The sequence below is a fragment of the Phyllostomus discolor genome, chromosome 12 (assembly GCF_004126475.2).
Source record: "Phyllostomus discolor isolate MPI-MPIP mPhyDis1 chromosome 12, mPhyDis1.pri.v3, whole genome shotgun sequence".
Lineage (NCBI taxonomy): Eukaryota > Metazoa > Chordata > Mammalia > Chiroptera > Phyllostomidae > Phyllostomus > Phyllostomus discolor.
The window spans coordinates 39,134,226-39,160,826 of NC_040914.2; the positions used below are offsets into that span (position 1 = coordinate 39,134,226).

At 39.5% G+C, this 26,601-nt stretch overlaps 1 protein-coding gene and 1 long non-coding RNA gene across 2 annotated transcripts in view; one reads left to right on the top strand and one right to left on the bottom strand.

Moving 5' to 3' along the window:
- Window positions 1–19,552, bottom strand: part of CHD2 (chromodomain helicase DNA binding protein 2) — an 82,215-nt gene extending 62,663 nt beyond the window's left edge. The window contains 3 exon segments of the mRNA XM_028502399.2: window positions 2,052–2,283; window positions 14,791–18,621; window positions 18,959–19,552. Coding sequence (XP_028358200.1) covers window positions 2,052–2,283; window positions 14,791–14,891 — 333 coding nt within the window. The 5' untranslated portion in view covers window positions 14,892–18,621; window positions 18,959–19,552.
- On the top strand, window positions 529–14,148 carry LOC118497728. Its single transcript, XR_004900259.1, has 3 exons — window positions 529–663; window positions 8,221–8,224; window positions 14,137–14,148. It is a non-coding gene; the product is annotated as an uncharacterized LOC118497728 (long non-coding RNA).
- Window positions 19,553–26,601: the final 7,049 nt, after the last annotated feature.

Below are 26,601 nucleotides of genomic sequence, written 5' to 3' on the forward strand. Positions count from 1 at the left end.
TCTAGGCCGAGGAGGCAGCAGTGCAGAACCCAGGCCAAACCCGGCAAAGGAAGGAAGGAAATGAACAGTTCTACTCCGGTCCCGTCCGCCAACGCCCACCCCACCCCTCTCTGAACCTCGGCTGGAATGGGACATTAGTCCACACAGGTACTGATGGGGCTCTCACTAATGGGGGTGGCGGCTGACTTATTTACTGGCACTGCCCCAACTAGCCTTGCCATTTAAAAGTATCAGGCATTCGGACTCCACTGCTGAGACGTTAATTACAGTACATATGGTAACACACACATCCTGAAACCATCTTAGTCCTTTTAAGGGCTCACGATATCTAATTCAACTCTTCAATGAAAAAGCTACAGTGTGGAAGGAACATGTACGAAGAAAACAAAGAACCTTCTTTAGAAGCTCTCCTTTCAGAGTAACAATCATTAAAATCACAATCCAATCTTTCTGTCTGGTGTGTCTGCCCATGTGTTAGGTGTATTAATTTTTTAGAACTGATCACCTTAACTTTAAAAGTATTATTTTAATATTTCTGCCTGAAGCTGTATTTCTAGGTTGAAATTCGGTCTTAGCAATGGTTTCCCTTCTTTCTTAGTTCCCCTTTATCTTCATAAAAGGCAAGGTCTTACAGTTAACAGCTGAGAATGCTGGACAGTCAACGTGACACACACCGGTCTCCTTTCCTCTGTACAAATAAAGAACTGTGTGCAGCAGGAGTTACATCCAGACTCATTTTTGTCCCTACACTGCATCAAACCTGTGCTGTGGCCCTTGGGAGAGGGCGCCTGGTCTAGACGTCCACAGGAAAGCAGGCTGAGGCGTGAAGCCCTGAAGGTGGCCCAGGGCAGCCTTCCGCTGCAAGTCTGGGAGGTAAGTTTCTGCATTTAATGACACTCTCAGAGCAAGATTTCTCAGTGGCACTCTCGCATGCAGGCCTTTTTTAATGGATCCAGTCACCACCTGACTTGCCTCCTGTGAAAGGCCCACCCTACACAGGAGCAGGAATAAGGTAAGTACTGGAGAGTCTGATGGTCACTTCTCTGATGATGAGGTAGTTATAGCAAGGACAACTTTCACTTTCCCACCGCTAACACGGCCCCTAGCATTCCCCGACCTCCCACCATCTCCTAAGGGTCACTTGCCATTAGCAATGGGTACACTGGGAACAGAACTGAAGCATCATGGTTAATCCCAATTTTGCTCCAGTTCAAGGCAACTTTATTTTCTTAATTTTAGGTTTTTGAAGTTATTCTGCAGCACCTGCAGGTAATTTAAAATCATTTGCACTGCTATGAAAATCTAACTGCGGAATAGCGACTGTATCTTAGAAGGACAAAAACTGATTTAGCATAAAGCTTTTATTTTTATTATTTTATTTTTAAATTTCTAAAAGCAATATTCTTATGTGAATCACTAAAAATAGGTACCTAAGTGTCCCAAAATGATATTTTCAAAGATCAGCTGCATTCCTGTGATTAATTAGACCAAGTCATTAAATTTTCCCCAAAACAAATGCATCTTAAAGTACGAGCATCAAAAGGAAAATGCTATGTGATTCAATTTGTCTTTACATTCTTTGCTTGAAGACTCTTCTCTGCCGAGCGAAGAACACTACCTACACTGCCCAGGTACAGGTAACTCTTCCTCCGTGAGAAGTGTTTCTCTTCCATTGTTCAGAAAACAGAAAGGGCCCTGATTTGTGGATTGTGACTACCCTGTCACACCGCTTTACAACTGCTTTTCAGTCACCTGTCAATGATGCTCTGGTATTTTTAGGTATGGTGTAGATTTTTTTTAAAAATCTAGATTAAAAAAAAAACCTAACCACCTTTTTTAAATGTTAAAAACTGAAACTACAGAAATTTGTCCGTTGCCCTAGAATTTCACGGTTTATGTAATTATTTCCTCTATAGCTGATGATCAGCTAGTAGAGCAGAAAGCAGTGCCTAGAAAAGGAGGCTGCAGTCTTCTTTATCAAGACACCTAACGAGTTTCCCTCGGGAAATAAGTCGCAGGCAATGTGCACGGTTACGGCGAAGGAGCGGTACCTTCTTCACATCAGCTATCCGCTCCTTCTTGGAGGCTGGCTTCTCTTTGGCTTCCGGAAGGACTGGCTGGGACTTGGAACCTGCCGACTCGCTCTCGGATTCCGACTGGCTCTCGGAAGACTCCGAACTGCTGTTGGACTCGCTGCCATGTCCGCTTCCCGGGTCACTGCCCTGCTCACTCTCCGACTGGCTGCCTGAGTCCGAACCTGAAGCTTCTTCGGATGCCGAATGACTTGATTAAATGAAAAAAAGAAAAAGAGTTTAATAACTGCCATGTAAGTCTGCTTTAAAAAAATTCCAAGCAGTAAAATAACAGTAGATACTAATTTCAGTAATACACGATCAAAATGTCTAAATTTACTTTTATATTCTTATATTGCAAATACCATTACTACTAATCTCAACATCCCTATTTGCTACCATTTTCTGAGTGCCTATATGAAGCCACGTACCAGCTAATTTATATGGATTCACTCCCTTATAAAAACTCGGAAGGGGAATATTATTTTCTGCTTTATTCCAATGAAAAAATATCTGAAGCTCAGGAGTACTTAAGTAACTCTCCCAGGTGACACAGGTAGGATTTGAAACCAGTTCCATCTGTCTGAATCCAACAGGTTTACTTGTTTAGTACCATCCCTCCCTCCTCGACAAAACAACAAAACAAACAAACCCCAACACAGAACACAACTAAACCAAGGCAGGGTTCCCCAAACAGTAAGACTGCAATCTCTCTGTGGTTTTCCAATCAGTGTCCTCAATAATAGGTGCTAATCAGACTCGTCTGGGCAGCTCCGTAAAAACACACACATGAACCCCAACCCAGAGGTGCTACCTGGGAATCCTCCTGCAGTGAGTCCCAGACCTGGAAGATCTAACAGAACAAAATAAACAAAAAGAACATTCTGATTCTAAGGAGAAGGACACCTAATCCAGTGCAGACAGCTCCTGGCTACCACAATCCCTGCCCCTTCCTCATTCCCAACACCCCTCCCAGGGAGGCAACCTAAGCAGGTGACAGCAGAAGCCACAGAACAGGAGCAGAAGTCTGTCGGGAGATCACCAGCCTTGAGGGACGGAAGGCAATACACCTTCCTGGTGTTCCAACCAGCAGGAAGCATGCCAGGAACATGCTGACAGGAGTAAAGACACTTTAAGAGAAAGGACCTAAAGGGAGTAGACATGTCAGAGGAAGCTGTGGAGGTGGACAGCTCACTCAGCTCTGCTGCTTAAAAACGACCTTTTCAGCCATGACTAGTGTAGCTCAGTGGGTGGGGCGTCCTCCTGCAAACTGAAAGGATACATGTTTGATTCCCAGTCAGGGCACATGCCTGGGTTGCAGGCTGGGTTGCAGGCTGGGTTGTAGGCCAGTTGGAGGTGTGTAAGACAACCGATCATTGTTTCTCTCCTCTTTCTCCCTCCCTTCCCGTCTCTAAAAAATAAATACGCAAAATCTTTAAAAACATTTTCTAAAAAAATCTACCTTTTCATTTTGGTGAGAAGGAAGTGGGGCAGAACCCAGAGTAACATTAACTTAACAGAAAGGTCCCTGAGTTTAATAACCAGGAGTTAAGACGCACGGCATGAAAGCCCAAAAACTCTAGAAGGGAGGCTAACTAGGACTGACACAAAAGTCCTGTGTGAGCCTCAGTAAGCACAACGAGTACGGGGGCGTTGTGTGAAGACGAGGAAGCAATGACAATAAACAGGGAAGGGTAGTCTGTGCCTCGGGAAAGGGAGACGGGATCATTTCACAAGCACCAAGCATCACTCTAAGTGCTTTATATGTATCCTTCTGCTTCTTCCCCAGAACAACCCTCTTAGGCATTACTATTCCCATACAAAACAAGAAAAACTGAAAGGTTTTAAGTACCATGATTAATCACATAACTCAAAAGTGTGCAGGGTGGGAGGGCGGCAGGAATTCCTCCCCAAGTCTCGCTCTGAAGAGTGCACTCTACTTTACAAGAGGGGTGCAAAACCTTAGAGACTCAGAAAGTAAACTTTTCCCTCTCATGCCAAGTTGCAAACCAGTCAGACACTCGGTATCAGTGACTCAGTGTTGTCAGGGCCTCATCACACTTACTGACTCCCTGATCCTCCCACAGGAGTCCAGCCTGCAGCCCAGGATGCCTGTGAATGCGGCCCAAGACAAAATCATCAATTTACGTAAAACACAATGAGATTTTTTGTGTGATTACATGTTGCAATGTATTTCATGTGAGGCCCAAGGCTTTTCTTCCTGCAGTGTGGCCCAGAGATGCCAAAAGGTTGGACCCCTCTGCCTAAGGTGACTAGTCACTCATCCACCTGTGACCAGTGAGAAGGCATCACCACGCAGAGAGGAGAGACAGGAAGGCTGGGTAGCAGAGTCAGAAAGCGAAGGTTCCAGTGTTCATGGCTTGGGTCTCTGTCCTAGCTCATCTCAGACCTGTGCCATCTTTTAACCTGTGGCATCCTCTGGGCCATTATCGATACGGTCATGAGCAAGAAATGACAGCTATGAGCAAGAAAAGCACCACTCTACAAATGCCAAACTCTTACCCAAACATGAGAATTTCAGAATCTCACATCCAAGCTCCGCCTCCCCCCCCTAACACAAAGTTCTTCCCAGCAAGCTCCCATGGGTGAGTCAGTGCCCACGCAATCCGCGGCACTGGTTGGAATTTATTGACAGCTGGAACTCCACCAAGTGCTCACAGAAAGGTACTGAGGCAGCTCCAGGCATGTGCTTGTGAGTAAGGGATTTAAAAAAAAGGGCAGTCTATTAGAAGCCCCAGTCGCCTAATGGATAAGGCACTGGCCTCCTAAAAAGGGCAATGTATCTGGAAGGCATGTCACTCATCACTTATCCACTCCTCTGCTCCAGCGACAACCCTGAACCACTTGCAGAGTACACAGTAACCCCTGGTGCGGTCACCTCCACTCCTGGCTTCTGCACCAAGCTAAGGACCTCTGATTCTTGAAGTGTCCGGTATCACCTTCTCTAGGAAAACACCCTTTGTGCTCTCCGGTCCAAAGCTCAGTGCCTCCTAGGCACTCCCATGATGCCTTGTCTTAGCATCTCTGCCACAGCAGTTATTACCCCCGGGAACTGAGAACAGGCAGCGCCTGAGCTTCAACCCCCACGCTCCGAAGGCTCTCACTTTTTAACACATCCTAGGGCAAAAGATATTTGTTTAAAAAACAATAAACATCTCCACATTTAAGGCACTGATTGTCCAATTATTCCCTCAAAGGACAGGACATTTCCTGAAATAGTATGCAGCTTTGCTATTAATGCCTGATTATAATACCAAACACCAGTAATGCCAAATTGTAGTTTGCAATGCTGATTCAGAGCAGAAGATGAGAAAAATCCACAAGGCTGACAAGTAGGGTCGAAGTTCAGTTGATGAGATCCTTTAATTAAGCTTTCACCTAAACAATAACCTAGTAAAATTACCTGATTTCCAGTGGTATGAATAGTTATAAGGCAATTAAAAATAGAATTTTCATAAATTATCCACCATACACACAGAATCCTCATGAAAAATAAGTATCTGAACCTGAACCTAATATAATACTGAAGGTAAATTGTAATTGAAAAAGAAAATTTATAAAAAAGGAAAATCAGTATCTGAAACTTACTCAAAATGTAAATTAGAAACAAATTTCTTAATTTTTGACTGAACAATCCATACAAGGGAAATACAACACAAAAATAAATGACAGCAACTCAAGCCAAAACTGAGCTCTTAGATCCCCGTAGAAGAAAGAATGCTTATGGAAAAAGTTTAACACTATTCACTTGTGGATAAAACGAGTTTGGTATGTCTTCAAAACCCTTTTTGAGGCTGGCAAAATGGGGCGGTGAAGTGTTTCTTACAAATGGACTTTGACATCAAGCAGCGTCATGGCTATTGTTCCAACTTTTTCAGCCTATTTCCCAAACGGCCAGAAGAGGGCAGCACGGCAACATCCGCTGAAAAGTGCAAGCCAGCGGTTCTCCGCCCGAGAGCTGCCATTTCAGCACTTAGTGTTTATTTTCCTAAACTTAACAAAATGGCTGAACTGCCTGGCAGAGCAAGTTTTTGTTGTTGCTGGTGGTGGTGGTGGTGGTGGTGGTCAAAGCAACATCTGGTAAAAACACAGAGCAATCTATGCTGAGATTCCATAAAACTGATTTCCAGATTAAGCTCTATCCCTGATACACAGCTAGTGTTTTCGGAGCACTCAAATGTGGCAGACATACACAAAAATTCTTCTGTAACCCTTACATAACCACGAAGAGGAATCATCCTCGTTTGACAGAAGAGACTTAGCCCAAGTGTGTGTGCGTGTGATGCCACCATCCCCGCCCCCAATCTGGAACCTCTAAGTGGCACGGCTGCCCCACCACAGCAGTCATCCTTCAGTTCAGCAGATGACTGCTACGCTGCCCCAGGCCGAGGCAGCACACTGCCTTCCAGGTACCTCCATGTCAGAGATCCTTAAGACCTCCTCCAACCTCTGGCTCTAGGCCCATGATTCTCAAGACTAAGCCACCTACATCATAAACAAGGTGAAAAGGCAAGCAACAGAGAAAAGAAATGTCAATGTATTACATAACACAACAAAAAATGTATACATGCAACAGATGAAGAATTCCACATCAAAGGGAAAAACAACCAAGAACTGAGCAAAGGAAACAGACATGCAGCTACAGAACAAGAACTGAAAATGGCCAATAAATTTATAAAAAAGTAATTAAACCTCACCCGTAATTTGGGGTGTATATGACAACAGATTATTTTATATTCATTTACTTTGCAGAAATTTTGAAAGTCTAGTAATATTAAATGATGGTAAGAAAGTAGGGAAAATAGCCCTGGCTTGTGTGGCTCAGTGGATTGATTGAGAACCAATAGGTCACAGGTTCGATTCCCAGTCAGAGTGCACGCCTGGGTTGTGGGCCAGGTCCCCGGGGGCCAGGCATATGAGAGGCAACCACACATTGATGTTTCTCTCCCTCTCTTTCTAAACCCTCCCTTCCCTTCCGTCTAAAAGTAAATAATATATTTTTTAAAAAGTAAGGGAAATAATACTCATATACCATTATTGAAAAAGTAATCAGTAGAAGCTTTGGAAAGCACTTTATATAAAATGGGAAACAGTCATACTATGCAATGAACTAGGGGATGAATTAGATCTGCAACTACCAACATGACAATTTCAAAACTATGTTTTTTAAGCAAAATATATTACATAAACCATGTATGTTTTAATGTCTTATATGCCAAGCTCACGAAATTGACTAGGGAGAAGGGGTAAACCATACATCTAACTTTCTTAAAACTTGAATTGTATTCTTGGCACTTCTCTGAATTTCTCAAAAAAGAGGTTTTTTTCTAACACTGCAGAACTGATCAGTATTCAAGAGCAGACTCACCTAGGATTCAACAGTTCTGGAAGTTACTCTAACACTAGTAACATATGGATCCTCTTTCCAGAAAAAGGCGTATGTGTAACAAAAATACTGCTGACAGTTCCAGGGGAAGAAAGCCAAGTCCCCTCAGTACCTCTCAGACTGAGGAATCCAGTGGTAAAGTGAGGTGGGGGCTGGGGGTCTACCTTCAATAATATGTTCCCAAAATTCCCAACTGGTGCCAGACAGGTCATTTTTATCATGCTGCTTAGGGCGCATCAAACAAATGACACTCAGGTATACATGTCATTGGAGGAAAATGAATTGTAACAAGAAGTGCGGCCAAGGACAACCTACCCAGGCCAGGCCTGGCGATGCACGAAGGATCACATACAGGAAAAGGCAAAGTTTCTACACAGGCAAGAGCAGGTTAAGAGACTCTGCAACCCACAAGCAGTTAAAATAGGCATCCGGAGGGGAAAATCTCTCTCCCTTTAATCCACCATCCTCAAGTGACCTACTCGCATCCATTTAGAACCCTGAGGAGAGATGGCCTAGTTTGCACAGCAATTCCTTTCAGCCCACTGAGTCTTGTCTTTCCTTATTAACTTCCACACTGTAATTTTTAGACTTTTATAACACAGTAACTCCGAAGTTCAAAGGAGATTTAGAGGCATGGGTGCTAACCTCAATAGTAAATTATGCCCAGAATGTCACAGGAAGTGAGGTTCCTGTGTCACACCACAGGAAAAAAAGGAAAAAAAAAAAAAAAAAACAGAAAAGGCAAGTGCTCACAACCCTCTTAGTAAGAGCCAACATTCACCATGTCAAGCAACTTGCTGAATGTTTCAGACCCATTTCTCAAGTGCAGCATCACTGACCTGTTGGGCTGTCCCATGTGTTGTAGGATGCTAAGCAGCATCCCTGGTCTCCGCCCACTAGATGCCAGTTGCACCTCAGTCCACCCGAAAATATCTCCACACGCTGTTGAAAGTCACAGGGTGGGCAGGGGACGCCCCTAGCAGAAGTGTGGTTTTATTTCAGTGCTTCAGAAGTGTGACTTTATTTCATTCTAACTGCCCCAAGAGGTACATACTGCACATTCAAGAACTATTCCCCTAGAAGATACACCTAATCCTAACCCTGGCTATGCAGCAGGCCCATTTGGGTGACTTCAGACAGAACTAAAGCCCTAAAACCTAATCAAATGTGGGCTGGTTTCTTTCTAAGTGATTCTGCTGCAAAGTCTATTTGCAAACTAAATTTAGAACCAAAAGAAAGAAAGAAAAAAAAGGAAGCAAAGTCCAATCTTCACAAAGGGGAATCAAAGTATGCAAGGACAGAGTTCTCCTAGGTCTCCAGGACACCACCCACTGCAGCCCACCCAGCCCCTCGCCCACCATCCTTGAGCCACTCCCACAATGCTCCTCTAACTAGGACACAGGAGCCACTCCGGCAGCTGCATTTTAACTGGGAGTCTTCCGACGTAAAATTATGACCTGTTGAACAACATTGTCTGTTTGGCACCAATCACAGTGCAGTGATTCTGAGTTTCTTGTTTCTTTCAAGTAAGCGGAGTACAGAATTATTCTTGATTTTTACTATGTTCCACAATCTCCCACAGTGTCCTCATACCCATCTAATTTGACAGCAACTTTTTAAAAGAGACTTTATTTATTTATTTTGAGAGAGAGAGGGAGGGAGGGAGAAAAGAGAGAGAGACATCAATATACAAGATACAATTGGTTGCCTCTCCCATGCCCCCTACTGGGCCCCTGACCCGCAACCCAAGCCATATAGCCTGACTGGGACTCGAACCTGCAATCTTTCCATTCACAGGCCAGCACTCGATCCACTGAACCATACCAGCCAGGGCTGACAGCAACTTTTGACAAGATGTTTAAGTGGAACCAAACTGCCAGTGTTTGACTGCAGCTCTACCATTTATTCTACCCTGTGCCTCGGTTTTCTCATCTACAAAACAGACTTGTGAGGATTACTCAATTTAACATTATACAAAGGACACAGGTCAAATCCCAAGCCATTGCTCAACCTTTCCAAAGGAATCAACTTAGCTTTCACAGAAACACCTCTCAAGCTCATTTCGTAGGCTGGTTTGATATTTAGTTGAAATGCATGAATACAAGCACAATCGGCATAAACAAATGAGAAGTAGCTACTAATTCTTGTTAAGGATACAAAAGTCAACTAAAGGAAGAGAAAGGCAGCATGTATAAAGAAGCTCAGCAGGGTGCAGGACCACCCATAGACCTGCAAAGGCAGAGTGCTCACTGACAGTTACTTTGCAGAGCTGGTTACTTCTAAGGAGGTTACTAAGCAATTCTGCTACACTAACTCCCACATTAAATAAAACAGCACTCAATAAAATGTAAATCTACTGTTACTTTTTTTTATAAACCGCTCACCAAGTGCTACTATCCCTCCAAAAGAAAAGATTACTGGCATTCCAAGCACTGCTGGACTTAAGAAATAACCCCGCAGGCCTGGCTAGGTAGCTCCATTGGATGGAGCCTGGTTCCCCCAGGACACCGGGGTTGCAGGTGTGATCCGGGGTCGGGCACAGGCAGGAGCCAACCCAAGAGTGCATGAACAGGCGGAGCAACAGGTCAATGTTTCACTCTCTAAAATCAGTAAGTAAAAATGTTTTAAAAAAGGAAAAGGAAAAAGAAAAAGAAATAACCCAACAAAGTGCAAAACGTTGAGGAGGTTCATTTTCACATGCTATTCTCTCATTTCCTCTTTAATGCTGGTTACACTTCACAATCCACCAGCAGTGACAAACACCACTCTAACTGGCTCACCAGCGCAGCCCCGTCTACTCATACAGCCCAGGCTTCAGTTACCTGTAACAGCAAGAAAAAAAGGGAGTTCTGAAGGGACTGCAACTGAGTTCAAACTTAATTCTGGAAACCAAGCTTTTGGAGGTATTTCAAAAGGCAAGAGGTAGCGCTAGAAGTTAAAGCAATTTCGGGTGGGAAAAAAAAAACCCATCAGCATACACAATTTAAACGTATGCCTCAGCTGGATCTGGCAGGACACAATGCAGAAACTTCCTCTTCCATCAAGCACACAACCCAACCCCCATTCTGCCTCCAGACCTCCAAACTCAAGCTGCTGTTAAAATTGCCCAGAAAGGGAACTGAGAATACTGGACAAGCAAAGACCAAGGGTTAGAAAACAATATAAGGACAAGAATTCTGGCCTCCATCAGAATATGAGACACATGGAAACACATGCAAATGTATGGAAACAAATGCAAATTTAAAACACATGGAGAGCTTTTAAGTTAACTGGATCCCAGGGGTTGAACTGACCACTGGTATTTTTAGAAGCTCTAAGATCTGATATTAAAATGAAAAAGGAAGCAGGAACAGAATTCAACTGTTAAATAAAAACTCGACCAAGTGAAACTTAAAGATCTAATTGGCTTTATGGAATCATTCAGGAGTTGGGCAGCATGCCAGCTAGCAAGCAGAGAGGAGCTCCACAGGGCTGTACGAAAGGGAAGGATTTAAAGGCAGAAAGGGGGCAGTAAAAGAAAATTATCAGCAGGGAATCCACGGCTTCTGGCAAGGCCCCCCTCCACAGGCGCACAGAGATGTCTATGAGCAGACTGCCTCCAGGATGACCGGCTAAAAGCCACACTCTTGGGGAAGGTTGAAAGTGTAAACAGGTTAGGTATCAGGTCTTGGTCTGCTGTGTGGGGGCTTTCACATAAGTGACTCCGTTTGGGGCCTGTTTTCTCTTTTTTAAAACACAACCGACTCATTAACCATAAAGGAAAGGAAGGATGTGGAGGAAACCCCCCAAAACCCCACAAATATTGGGACTACACAGTTCTAACATAATAAACGGGACTTCAGACATTATGCTAAATCAAATATACAGTGCCAACGTGCAGACCGATTACCGAAAGCAAGCTGCAGCCAACATAAACATGAGTTGTGAATGTTACTGCTGTTCCATGAATATACTCCCAACCAGCACTGCACTCTGGCGTTCACTGTTGCCTCTTACACAGCCTGAGAGGAAAAACAAGGCAGAGGGTAAGCCGGGGCAATGATCACTAGCCCCAGAGGAGGAAAAAGGGCATTTGCTCAGAGTGGCTGCCAAGAGTATAGGACTAACTCAAGCAAGAGGCCGCTCCAGTCCAGAAAGAAATCGCAGACTCCCTTGAAGGCTGGTACTCTCAGAAAGAAATTCTAGCAGAGGCTTGAGTGCAAAACACAGTTTCAATTAACTTAAAGGGAAGTTCGTTCCTTAAAACCACCTGAACTTCTCTTGTAACTGGCCTAACCAGACCCTTGTCAGGGGAGACCAGGACACCAACCAAGGCCCTCAGGGACAACCTAGCTCTTATAATGGGGCTTAGAAAGTACAAAGGGGCAGGAATGTAAAATGAAGCATTAGGAATGAAATAACATTACTAATAGCTTTCCTTTATGAAGCACGTTCAATAAGAGCAAAATTGCAAGACTTTGCTGGCCTCAATTCCAGGAGTTTTCAGCACTCGAGTACACACTGCATTGACACCTACTGTGTATACAGCTGTCGGCAGACCCTGAGGGAACAAACCCATCACCAAAGACCAAACAACTCACTAGAACTAAATCCAAAGTATAAAACCTGGACTCTCCTCAGAATGATGCCTTACCCAGGGCTCTTCTTCAATGTTCACGCTTGAAGGCCAGAGTGATCGCATGAGTACCCAACCATGGGGGGCTCTCCGGGAAAAAGAATTTCAGTATTTTCAATATGAAATAAAGTCCAGGAGATGTTGCTGAAGTGTCAAAACAAAAAAAGTGACCCTTAACCAAAAATGTAAATAAAACGATAAATTGGAACTGTTTAGAAATGTAGCATGGATGGCTTCCACACACCTCACTCCTCCGTGATTTACTTCATAAAGTAATGCCGTCACCCACCTAATAAACTGCATTCAAAGGTAGACAGTATTGGGACTTACTTTAGACTGAATAGGGAGAAAGGTCCTAACAGACATTTAAACAATGTATTCCAAACCCGGCATTTGGTGAGTCACTTTTGCTGAGGTATAAATTTGACTTCAAAGCGCAGTCAGGCTGGGTGCAGGAGGAAATTGCTCAGCTGTAACAAGTACTCAGCAGAAGTGAGCCAACCTAGTTATTTTTATTCAAATACAAAATAACTCGGGTGATTAAAACATTTGTTAAAAAAAAGTGTTAACTCTCCTAGGTGGCTTGTGGCAAGAGATGAAATAAGCACCAAAAAACAACACTGTTTCTTTGCTCAAGTGCTCCCCCTTTCAAGAAAAGCTAACTGAACTCTTAAGGTTTTCAGAAAAAAGAAACGATCTTTAAAAATGAAAGTATTCAATAGATGTCACACAGAGCAGTCACACAATCTTGACATTAGGAAAAGGTTTACTGTGCCACATTTTATGGGAGAAATGACCGGAGTCTGGAAATCTCAGGTGACCTCAAGATTTATCACAAATGTGAGGGGACTGCCGTCTTTGGGAGGTGTCCGGGGAGACACTAATTGTTAAATTGTGAGTTTCACGTACTGGCAGGTATAATGCAATTAAACTTCCAAGTCCACCTCTCCAGCAATGCCTTCTAAAACTTTACCATAGTTTTGCCCACCTTCCTGTGATGGCATAATCTTTACAAAAGATGTTACTCCAAAGAGTTAAAAATATCAATTGAAAACTACAGATTTTCGAAGCAAGAATCCAAAACAGAGAGATCAACCCTTTTCCATTGTGGACACAGGAGGAAAACACAGAAAAGGCTCGATGAACACACCCCAGTGAACCATACTCTGGTACTTTAAAAATATAATTGATTCACCTGGCATGCAAACAGTTCATAGGTAAATTGCCACATTATCAGACTGGTTTTAACTCACATACTAATGATACCTATTTTAAGCTAAAGCATCTCCAGCAGAATGGTTTAGATCCTGGAACATGACTTCAATGACAACTCTATTCCACCTTTAGGAATTTAAGGAAATACAAAAAGGAATTTACCAAATACAAAAAATGTTAATATAACTATTTAATCTTAATGAACAAACAAACCAAACAAAGAAAACCTTTGTTCTTGTTGCTTTTCATGAACTTCAAGAAGCTGGAAAGGCCCTAACCAGAGAGGGTGTGGCTCAGTTGTTTGGGTGTCATGCCTCAAAGTTCAAAGTCGCAGGTTCAATTCTGGGCACATGTGCCTGGGGTGCTGCAGGCCCAGCCCCTAGTTGGGGCACTTAAAGAGAGGCAACAGACCTCTTCATATCCACCTCCCTCCCTTCCCATCTCTGTAAAAATAAAAAATTATGATCAAGTTCTATAGTATTGGTCTCTAAGGCTGTTAAGTATGTTACATTTGACACATTAAAAAAAAAATCACTTAGAGCCCTGACTGATGTAGCTCAGTGAATTGGGGTGTCCTTCTGCAAACCGAAAGGTTGGCAGTTTGATTCCCAGTCAGGTTACACACTTGAGTTTTGGGCAGGTCCTCAGTTGGGGGGTGTACCAGAGGCAACTAATTCGTGCTTTTCTCGCACATCAGTGTTTCTCTCCATTTCTCCCTCCCTTTCCCTCTCTCTAAAAATAAATAAAATCTATTTTAAAAAAATCACTTACAGAACTTTTGGTGATCAAGTCTATAAAACAAAATGAAAACCCAGTTTCACTTCAAGTTTCCATAAAGTATCCAAAGAATTCTTCCTGAAGTACCCAAACTATGAGAACTTACAAAACCACAATGAACTTCATACCTTTCATTAAGTGACACTCGTAAGGGACACATCTCTTTTGAAGTATTTTACTCAAAAAACGTCTGACCTATGGCCACCTACATGACACTTCACTCCTGCTGGTGCTAAAAGTACCCCAATGACTTACAAAACCACCTCTGGTCGGGTACAACAGAAAAAAAACAGGAATACAGCCTTGCCTTCTTGCTTAATTAATTGTGCCTGTATAATGTCATCCTTGGTAAAGTTTGATTTTTTTTTTAACCAGAAACCCTTGCAAGGGTTTCCATACAAGGCAGGCCATGAGAATCACCACAAATTTATTGGGACTGAATTAAAATGTCCAGAATGCAGATTCTGAGATGTTTCCCAACACTTTGCCAAGTGATTCTACTATCAGTTAAGTTTCAGGAGTCACTTTTCTTCCATTAAAGCTTTAAAGGTTATTTTCCTAATATCTGTTTGCATAGTAACGAGGGCCTAAGGCTATATTCTATTTTTTTTAAGTTAACCTAATATTAAGTTATTAAAGTCAAAAACTTCTATTTTACTACCACGTTGTTAACCTTAAAAATAAACCACTATGCACATACTGACCTGAGCTTTACTCCATCAAATGCCAATTCAGAAAACGTATGGTACCAAGTAAAAGGACACGGGGACAAACTCAAATAATCGTCCCTTTGTTTATGAGCCATGTATTAAAACAGCTCTAACACCCGCTAAAACGTTTTGATTTAAATAAAAATGTTTCCTTTGACACTGAAACAGTTTTGGTCAATAGTAACAAAATTCAACTCACTAATCATTTTGAACATTTAAGAAAAGGGGGGGGGCTACAGGATACTGGAAAAGAAAGCGAAAAATGTAAAAACGGGCAATTTTTTTTAATCTGAAGGTTTCCGGCGGGCCCCTTTTACTTTCTCCAAAAGTAGAAGCTACTTCTAACACCGGAAAGCCATTCCCAGGAAAAGTAAAAGAATACGTGCTGCAGGATGTAGACGGCCTGAGAGGGTGGAAAGAACCGCCAGGAGCGAGATTATTCAGAGCAGTAAACTCCCCACGCCGACCGACCGCGCAGGTCCGAAATCAAGATCCCTTTCCTTCCCGCTCCCCTTCCAGCTGCGGCTCGCGGGGCTGAAGGGGAAGCACCTGGGCTGCGCGCGCAGCACGTCACCACGTTCACTCGCGTCGGCGACGAGGCGTCTGACGTCACGAGGCGGAGCCGACGCTGTTGACCTGCTGTTACCAAGCGTGCGCTCAGCCAATCAGCTTTCGGCGCCGGCGCCGGCCGGCCTTTGAACTCGGCACGGCAACTTCCTGCTGTTTGGCGAGTACACAGTGCAATGCAGTATGTCTGTCAGCGCTGCGGCACAAAGGAACAGCCATTTTGTGACTGAGCTGGACCTGCACCAAGATGCCAGGGGCTCGCAGAGCTTCTGCCAGGGCTAAGTACCGAGATGCCCTTTATTTTAGCACCAGAGGACCAAAAAAGGAGAGGTGGGAGGAGAAGAGGTATTTGGTATTTCAGGGTTCAATTCGTTTTATTTTCAGTCTTGTGAAAACTCCCGATCCGTGAGAATTAACAGTGTCATAAAATGGCTGCCACTTAAAAAACTGACTTTTTACAGTCCACAAAAGCAACTGCATTTACCATTTCCAGACACCCCAGGGTTTTAGAATAACTGCTAAAAGCTGAATGTCACCGTACCACAGGTTGCCAAAATAAATCTGGTTCAGAGGCAATTTGGAGATAAATTTAATACACGGTTTCAGTTCTTAAGACAAATTGCAAAGGCGGAGGAGTCCTACAACACAGAAAGAACTCTTTGTGTGCACACACTTCCATTCTGGTTCCCTTCTCTCCTGCTTCCCCCACTGGATATTACTAAAGCCACCTCGAAATGTCAGTTACTTAGATGTGTGTCGTATACATTTCTGTACAGGCCCATCACTGAAACTTTGTTTTAAATATTTAGAAACTTTACAGGTATCAACTGTTTTTCTAAATCTTATTTTTGAAAGTTAACTGGCACTCTTCAAAAGCCATGCTATACAAAATATAACATTGTACTTAAGTATATACTTCAACGAAATACAGGAGTAATTTACATAATCACTGGTTAAGTACTGAATTTTTTCCAAAAAGAGTAAACTTGCACTCAATCCCTTCAGCTCCTAAAGTAGTTCAGGCCAAAGTTTTTATTTGACCTGCAGAAAGTTCTCCCTTCCTCTTGTGCAAAAGTGGTTTTTGTAGTAAATACTATAGATTTTGTGACCTAGAAACAGGTCCTTAACGGGGAAATTCTGTTGGATTAAGGAACAAAGTGCTAGTTAGAGACAGTCTCCTTTATTTTAGCTCACTAAAAACAAAAATAACAATGTACTACAATGAAACACCAATAATATACCCTTTAGCTTTACAAGTTTAAAAGGAAGTGATGTCATAATTATGTACATGTGTTAAGGTATTCAATTTAGGGTAACCATAATTCAAGTAAATTTAAAACTTTAAGGTCTCTTCAAGGAGTCTCACAAATATTTTTGGGCATTCATCAGGTACAGGAATCAAAATATACTTGAAAAATGAATTTAAAAACACACTATATGCTTCTTGTTAAGATGTAACCCCACTGCCAGTAGGTAAATACATGACAGCTTCAGAGTCGTTTTCCAGGTGAAAGAAATTACTAAAAGAACAGCAACACTGCTTTTTCTTTTTAATTAGAAAACAGAATTTGATCCACATTAACCACAACCCTTGCATAAGAAAACCAAAGGCCATGTGAGACTATGCAAAACACACTCAAGGGATTAACAATTTTAGGTGCTGTATCTTTAGTGATCTGTCAAACACCTGTGGGGATTCTTACTTCTTCAAATCACTGTGACTTTTCAGAAAAATCAGTCTAGGATTACTCCTAGAGGAGTTCTCAGTCCTAAATCTAACCTGTGTAATTACAAGGGCATTGGAGTTCAAAAGACAGCACCAAACTATGTGACAACTCAGGTTTCAGAAGAATGTGGAAAGGTATTTTTGGAGGGGGGGAAAAAAAGGGGTAAACTATTTGAAGTCTAATGAAACAGATAAAAGTCAACATTCGTAATAAACCATGTTAAAAACTTGCATATTCACTAACCTATAGCAAACTGTTATTTATACAAAATGATAAAAGTAAAAGCAAAAGTAGAAAGAAAAACTATAATCATTCTTAACTACATGATTTAAAATTCATACCATGACAATTTGTAAGAACACAAGAAAAGCATTCATATACTTTTAAAAATTAACATACAGATCATATAAACATCTCAGAGGCTTTATTCCTTAGGCACTAATATATACTCCAACAAATGTGAAACAAATCATGATTTTAACAGTACATTTGTAAGCTTCAGAAGATAAAGCATTCCAAAAGGCACTGTCGAAATAAATCAATAAATGTAAAGCAGCTACAACGAAAGTGCCAGGATAATATACTATACTACATCTACCAACCAGAAAACATTGTCTGAATGTAAGCATATAAATGTAGCCTTAAAATATTTTAAATGTAAAATATACAATTTTAATCACAGTAACAAACACAAAGCAGAAGTATATTAGTAGTACTCCAGGATTTCTGGGATCACAGATTTAATTTCATAAATGCAGGAACTGTAACCACTGCCTAAATGTTGATAAATCATACAAAATTTCTTAAAATGTCAAAGGTATCAAAAAGAAATATAGAATCAAGTAAAAATATAAACTGAGAGGCATCAGTCAAGGGGTTCCATTTGCAATTTCCTTTTAAAATGTACATTTTTTCATTCATATAACTTTCTCAAATGTCTATTTACTATAATTTACTACCACAAGGCTCCTCGATGGCCTTCAGTTACAAGTTTGGGAATCCTAGTTTCTTCAAAGAAAAAATTTGCCTTGTATGTAAAATGGTGCAATGCAGCAATGGCTAAAACCGACAAGGTCATTTTTCTACAGCACAAAAACCTAAAACCTGAAGTTTATTAACAGAAAAACTGTAGTTTGCAAAAAAGGCCCCCTTGAATAAAGGTACCTTACCTTTAGACTGCTGTAAGAGGCCTTAAGTCAACTCAACTTTCATAAATTGCTACCAAAAAATTAGGGTGTGGCATATTAGCAGTCTCAAGGTCACGCTTTAAAAATCGAATCCAAATTATTAAAATACTTAAAATAACACAGACAGCTATCCTTGTCTGTCAAGGTAAACAATGTAAGCTGAGGTTTCCCCCAAAAAAAAGAAAAAAGGAAGAAAGTTGATAGCTCATACCTCGATGCATTGCTGTGTGGCGAACTGTCCTCCTCTTGGCTTTTGTCCTTATTTCTCATCATCTTTTAATTCTTAAATATTAAGGGGGAGGGGGAATCTGTGTTTGCTTTGAAGTCCTGTGCCCAGGTATTTACTGTCAAAAGTTGAAAGAAAGGTAAGGTCCCAGCTTCTAGCTATGGTTTCATTATCAGGAACAAAGTCCTGACCACGTAATGATATTGTTATAATACAACAGCGGTAAGCACCAAAAAACAAAATATTTCTATTTTTACCTTAAAAAAAGGAGGGGATAAACCGAACAGGGGCAATCATCTCTATCAATAAGGAAAGTTTCTCAAAGTAACACACTGGATACAAATAACAATCTCTGTATCTTATTGCGTCATACAGGAATTTCTCATATTTACAAAAAATAAAGCGAACTTTAACATATAAATCTTCAAAATAATCACTAATGATCACAAACTTACCTGATCCATGTAGTAAGTCCAAAGCAAGAGTCCTATCTAGTAGTAGAAAAATATCAGATCCCAAATAATTAAAAATAAAAACAAAATTCTCCGCTAAAAGACGAAAAATAAATAAAATAGCCCTCAAATATGTTAACTGTTCAAAAAAATAAAGCAACAATTAATATTAAAGCGGGTACGAAGAAAAAAAACCTCATTAGGAGAGCGCACAAAAATGGAGGTGCGCCATGGCTTCTAAGCTGGAAAAAACAACGACCTGGGCTCTCAGTACGGCTGCTTCTTTCCAACAAGGCACGAAAAGAAAGCTCCTAAAAGCTGCTTTTCTCCCTAAAAAAGGTCCGAATCGACCCCAATAAGTCACTAGGAGAGGCAGGGGGCTGCGGGGGCCCCCTGAGGCTGCCCGAAAGTTAGGGAAAGTTGCGTAAAGTGAGGCGAAGGCAGGGAGCAGAGCGCGCTCTCTCTAAGGCACAGCCGCCATCTAGAGCCTCCTTCCCAGCTCTGAGAGCTCTGCCTTTGATTGACACTCTCTACATTTACCCCACAACTCAGGTGATGTACCATAGACCCACCCCTTCATCTCCACCAAAAAAAAAAAAAAAAAAAAAAAAATCTTTCATCCCAGGGAGCCTGAGGACCCCCCACCCCACACCTCTCTGCCCCTCCAGACCACCCCATCAGAGGGAGGGGGGAGGGTTTCTTAACCCCCTCTGGCTCAAGCACCCTTTTTAAGCCAGAAAGAAATGTAATTTGTTCCTTTTGTCTAAAGATCTGCTAAATATTTCAGTCCTTGAGCTAAAATAACTTCCTCTCTGGACAGGAAGTGCTGTTTTATAAAGCCATTTTGAAGAGGGGATAATTCTTAAGAGAATTTTAAGCTCATTTTAGTACTAATCTTTTTAAAAATTAACAACCCCCCTGGGTAAAATGGTTTCTAAATAAAAGCAAAATCTCAATTTCATAAGTTAATTGCAACTTTTGCCTTCTTTATGAAGCCTAAAAATTACCTAAAGACAAAATTTTAGGGGGCATTTTCCATCCCAACAGGAAGAAAGGGGTACAACTCAAGAGCGCCTCCCTAGTGTTCAGTTGCATTAGAGCAAAAATTAACTAGTTTTTATTCTAGCATCTCAATTTTTCTTCATACTTTCACAAAATTCTTTAACCCGTTATATAATCTTGCAAATTCCTCTCCCCCCAAAAATCTCATAGTCAAAGTATATTTACTTCCCACAATGATTCAGGCAAAACAAAGTTATTAAACTCAAGAATATGGAACTACCATAGTCACTTTCCAATAACAAATCCAAGAAACTCCACCTCTAAAACCAACACAACATATATATCCCCAAATCTTCCCCTGTATTTCAAGTCCATTTCTATGTATATACACATTTAGACAATGGTTATTAACAGTCACATCTGACAACACAATTATCAAAGTAATGTCACAGGGCAAATTCTCCTAGATATGAAAACACTAAGATCTATGGAAACAAAATTAACACTAATGCCAAAAATCAAGTTATTCGACACTTTTTCTCCCAGGAAGCACCCAAGAAAACATTCACACATCCAAAAAAAGACTCAAACGTTCCCTGTTCAACATTATAGTCTTCCAGAACAATGTCCTTTCCTGAGGATATACATTTTCCACTTATACATACACTGGAAAAGCAACAAGTTGTATCCAGGTAAATGTAAAACCCATAACCAAAGCCCAGTTTCAATTCCATACTTTCTTTCTACAAAAGGTAATTTTTGTACCAAAATCAAAACCCAAAATTCCACTTTTTACATATACAAACCAACCACTTCAAACCAATGAGAATATATACTGCATATGTACTGATAATGGATGTGTGTGCTATAGTATTTGGCATTAATCGCAAATCACAATATAAATAACTATTTCTCACCAAGAACAAAAATATCAAGCTGGGCTATTCCTTTATAATGAGAAAGTATCATCAACAATTCATTTGGTCTAGCAAAATAAAGTCTGCCACACCTTTATAAACTGATTATCAATAAATATAATGCCAGTATTCACCTGGAAATCAAATATAAGTAGCCTGTGGCATGATGAAATTTCTTAAGGTACAGAATATTTCAAGGCCTTTTATGAATATACTAAAGGACACTTCCCTAATAAAGCCAACAATTCTTCTCCTAACATTAACTAAAGACAAAATGAGGTTAACAGTTTAAATGTTCAGATGAATATTCTATTCCAAGATGTTTTATTAACGATATTAAGGAGAAGTGAAAAATATCTTTTCATCAACACAAAATAACTCAGAAAAACACTGTATCACTCATCTTGAATTTTGAGGCAAGATGCATTTTTGTTTTAAAAGTTCATTAAAATCATGTGGCAAGTTAAAGATTCTATTATTACCCACTGGCTGGTTATTGTTTGCAAGACATTTTAAGAAAGCATAGAACAGCATTTCAACCAAATGACCATCTCTTAAAAGCACAAATACATTTCCACAACTTTCTGGAGAAAAATTTTAATCAACCAAGTAAAATATTTTGCAGCACACCATTGCCATTTTTACCAGCTTTATTCAATATACTTGAGTGCTGGGCACTGTAAAGGCAAAAGAGTTATTTACGGCGATAATAGAACATTTAATTTAATGAAACTTCAGCTCAAAAAAAAAGCCCAAACTGAGAAATTTTAAAGTGTTAGAAATTTTATTAAAGGTAACATTCCACAAGTTCATATTCATACAAATAAAAATGAAAAAAATTCCAGGCATACAAAAACATGCCGTCTTCAATTCCAAATGTCAAAAATGGACTTGTTTTAATGATACAAAAAGTCTTTAGAAAGTCAAATCCACTGTCCATTTATGTAGGGTAAGACATCTACTGTCTTCATTCATTTCATGCAATCCATGTTAAAAGAACCCTGTCTTGGTTGTATATTATCACAGCACTCTTGTATTAATCCATTTTCCTCTATTCCCCACAGTGGGCTGCCATCTTGATTTCTCAGTGGTAGGGTCCATTTGAGACTCTTCAAGCTGACTGGGTGCTTGATGAAAACATTAAAAGAAAAAAATGCTGTTGGAATACCAATAATCTTATTCCTTAAAACAGAGAACATCTACCCACCTTGAAGATACTCTTAGCATACATAACACTTCAAACTTTTAACAGCTTTAAACCATGAAACTGTCTTAAAGTTCTATATAGTTCACACTTAACTTGTCAATCAGAGACTCAAGGACTGTACACGAGTTAACAAAGTTCTTTTACTATCACAGATACATAGGTAACCATAAAAAAGCAGCAACAAAAAGATAAATTTTCACCAGTTAAGTGTGATATTGTTATACTGTATGTGAGAAGACAAAAATTCAAATGTAAAAATCCTGGAAAGCTAAATTACCCCAACAGTTTGAATTTTAAATTCTCAATGCAGAAACTTTCCAAGCTTCTTCAAATAAAACTAATTATGTAAAAGAATCTTAAGGGATAAGAAAAACCAAAGCAGTGGATCATAGCATAATTTTCCAGTCCAACAGATGTTAATTAATTTTGCTTAGGTAATGCAAATAGACAATAAAGATGCCAAACTCTTTAGCTGCATATCTGGGAATGCATGAAATATGGCACCACTAGGGAAAACAATGATAGAAAAGGCAAAATATCAGTCTGCCTTACTAATATTTGCCATAAAATGCTATCATATTTCAAGTTAAATACAAATAAAATACTAACACTGACAAAATTTCAAATTGGGGTAAGGTGGAAGCCAGGAGATTTTACCATTAAATAAATAATCCTGATTCATCAAGATCAACAGAATTGCAAAAATAAGCTTTGGCCTTGGTTTCTCTATACATTTTGCAGCTCTCAAACTAAGTTTTTAAAGTCTAGGTGACTGGCCTAAGAGTTAATTGAATATCAGGGCACTTCTGCTTATTAGGTATTTAATACTTTGTATCTATCCTAAACTATAATTCAAATTTGTTGTCTACTATGTACAATAAAAATCTACTTAATAAAGTATTTGGTTAACCAAGAAACACTACCAACCATATTAAAAAATGACTGGAAATGAGTGTCACGACATCAGTAATAAAAAATATTTTTCCATAATATATTTTGCCAATTTCCCTCCAGCCTAAAAGGAGAATAACTCATTTGTCCCCCACATCAGTAAAATATCTTCCATTTGAATTATTACTTTAAATTAAGGGATATACACTTCTACATAGAACTGTGAAAATAGAAATACCATTTCTCATAATTGCTGATAGTTAATTATAAACCAATTTTTCCCTAATCTTTATTGTTTCGATGTAAAATTGAGCTGTAAATGAAGTGTGGGGTGTAAATATTGTGATAAACAAAACTAAAGGATTGGTATCAAGTTACAACCATTTCAATGGATATAGGTGCAATTTATTCAACTTAGGACATGAAATGATAAATCAATGTTCTATATTCTTCTGCCACAGAATAAGAGGTGAAATTTATCTAGGACTTTATATGAAATTTCCTTTTAAAATCCATTATTTAAAAAGCAATTTTTAAAAAACCTAGTGACATTATCATCATTCCAAAAGTACTAAATAAAATCACCAGTTTGCCTGATAAAAAGAGATTAGGCCCTTCTATCACATATATTTAAGATGGTTAAAAAGGGGGTAGGGAGAATGACAAAATAAAGGATGTTCAGAGAAAAAGCATACAGTCTCTGACATTCAAAACCACTAACAATAAACACTCCTGTAAGGCCAATCAAAAGTCAAAAGTGAGAATCTTGTTAAGTAAAAGTGCTCAATCAGCAAAGCACCAAAGAGTGAGAAGTTTAGGAGTAAGCCATTTATTTTTGTGGAATTCCGAATTCTTAAAAAAAACTAAAATTGCTAATAAGCAAAGTTATGTTTACAAAATTTAAAAAAAAGCAGGCATGAGTCCTGTGAGCCTAGAAATATTCTTAACAAAGTCCAGTTCTTCATCTGTGAAAGAAATAGCAGTACCTACCTCGTGTGGCAGTAGTGAGGCTTAAATGAGATAGTACATCTATAGCATTTATATTACCTGGCATATAGAAAGACCTCAGTGTTAGCTATTGCTTTGATATACCACAATAACCACAGTACTTGGGAGTCTACAAACTAACCTTACTAAATCAAATAATTCATATTCCCATAGTAATGAAACCTTGCAAGAATCCATAGGATTGTGGAAGTCAATTATTTAAAGATAAAACACTTTCTGCTTCAAAGAGCAGTCTTACACTAAAATAACATCAGTACAAAAAAAAAAAAAAAAAAAAACCAACGAGTAGGGTTTAGATATCAAAGGCCTACTACTTCATCTCTCACCAGTAATTCATGAATTGCTGCCCACATACTGAAGAGATGATGGTTCCATCTAGAATTCCTTCATCAAACAGACTAAGAGCTTTCGTGTATTTCACATACAAGCTACAGTTCAAACTCATACTATGGAAAATTAGACTTTTTCCACTATGATGTTCAGTAGTTTATGCTCTCTTTTTTGGGAAATTGTTGCTCTAAGGTAAATCCCACAGCAAAGGTAAAGCCTACTATGGTAAGAAGATAGATAGTAACTGCTACCTCTTAAAATCCCAATATTATACATCCACAAATTAACATAAAATTGAGCAAGGAGGTCTACTCTTTCAATTCTAATTCAGTAAACTTGTTTCAAAAACACTGAGACATTGCAAAACAGGTGATATGCAAGCAAAGTGGTTCTACTAGACTGGGTTTAAGAGGTAAATGCTCCCCAAAAGAAGCAGTCTCCTTTCCTCTACTTCCCAACAAACCCCGCTATTTTCTAATAGCAACAAAAATGTGGGGGACAGGGAAAAATACAAAAACAATGAACTAATGATTCTTAATTTTAAAAACAGGGGGTTCTAATATTGCCACAATTTATTAAATCATCTTAAAACTGGCACACTTAATTTGAAAAATCAAAGGGACAGATGGATATAAAATTACAATCTGCAGCAGACATTGATCCTTTCCACCATGGAATTAATGTTCTTGGTGCTTATGTCTTGATTTCACTATTCTTTGTAATCGTCTTTAATTTAAAAACATGTAATAGAAAATTCAAATCTGTTGTCTTATTACACAAAAAGAGCTCAAATTCTCTATAAATTACAATATATTAAAAACTCTGAGTCCTAATAAAGTGGGCATAGCCCTGGCCAACAGCTCCATTGTTTAGAGCATCATCCTGCCAGTTGGATCCCTCAGTCAGGGCACATACAATAATCAAGCAATGAATGCATAAGTAAGTGGTACACCAAATCAAGATTTCTCTCTCTCTCCCCCTCTAATATTAATAAATAAAAATATTTTCAAAAATTTTTAAAAATAAAGGGGACAAAAACACTAACTACAGAATGATCTAAGAAAGACCAGCCAACTGTTATTTATGGTAACTGAGTCATCTTACTAAATCAAATCTTTCCCATTGCCGCTCTTAGTGTAAAACTTGACTACATCTCCTTTAGAGACTAAAAGTTGTAGTTTCTAGTCAGTTTTAATTTTTACTGAGTTGAAGTTTTAGCTTTCAGGCATACTGGAAAATTAATATTTAAAGCATTAAAACTTAATGTGTTTTTTTGTTAGACCCAAAACACTAGTTGATAATGTTTAATAGAAAGACATTAGTAATGTATCAACAAGAATTTGTAGGTAATATATCAAGAAGGATTTACTGAGCATCTACTATTTGCCAGGCAATTAATATCTTTAAAATATGCTAAAACAAGATCAATAATTATACTACATTAGGAAAGCTTTCATTTCTACCCTCACCATCCCACATCAAAAGAAAAACCACACACACAAAAGAAAAACTACTATTTTGTAGGCCTTAATAGCCATTTATACAATGGAAATTGAAGTAGTAATTAGAAGAAAAACTGTCATCTATCACCTACATTCCCAAATGTGATTCAAAAATAAGTATGCATAAGAAACAGCTAGTTTAGAATTATCATACCTAAAATTATCTGTCAATAATAAATAAATCCTCTTTAGAATTCATCCAAATTCCTTTATACAGCCTTAGTGTTTCCACAACTTCTCAGGTTGGGAGTTAAGAAACCTATTTCACAGTAACTGTAACCAAATCTTCTAATTTCAAAGCATTAACTCCACTGTGAAAAATTTTTGTTGGACTTTCAAGTTTAAGGGAAGTTCAGAATTACTTATTTTATTAGAATTACTACACTGAAATCCATTAAAAGTTAAGTTCTATTTCCAAAAGAGAACCCTCCCCCCACCACTTCTTGGCCTTTTGGCTAAGACCAAAAGAGAACGCCAAAATGTCCGAGTTCTACATAAAAGGACAATAGAGAAGGATCTAGAAAAAGGGCAGGCAGGCTTTCCTCACAGAACAAGACAGTAGATATTTTAGGGTTTGTGGCCATTAGCTACAACTATTCTCAACTCTGCAGCTGTAGTGGGAAAGCAGACACAATGTATAAAAAGCATAGACATGTTCCAATAAAGCTTTATTTATAAAAATATGGGGGAATCTGACAACACTCAAATCTAAAGTGATGTTACAAACATGTTCAAATCTGTGTTGTGCTGCATTCAACCTTTTGCCTCAGTTTAAGCGAAGAAAAGTAG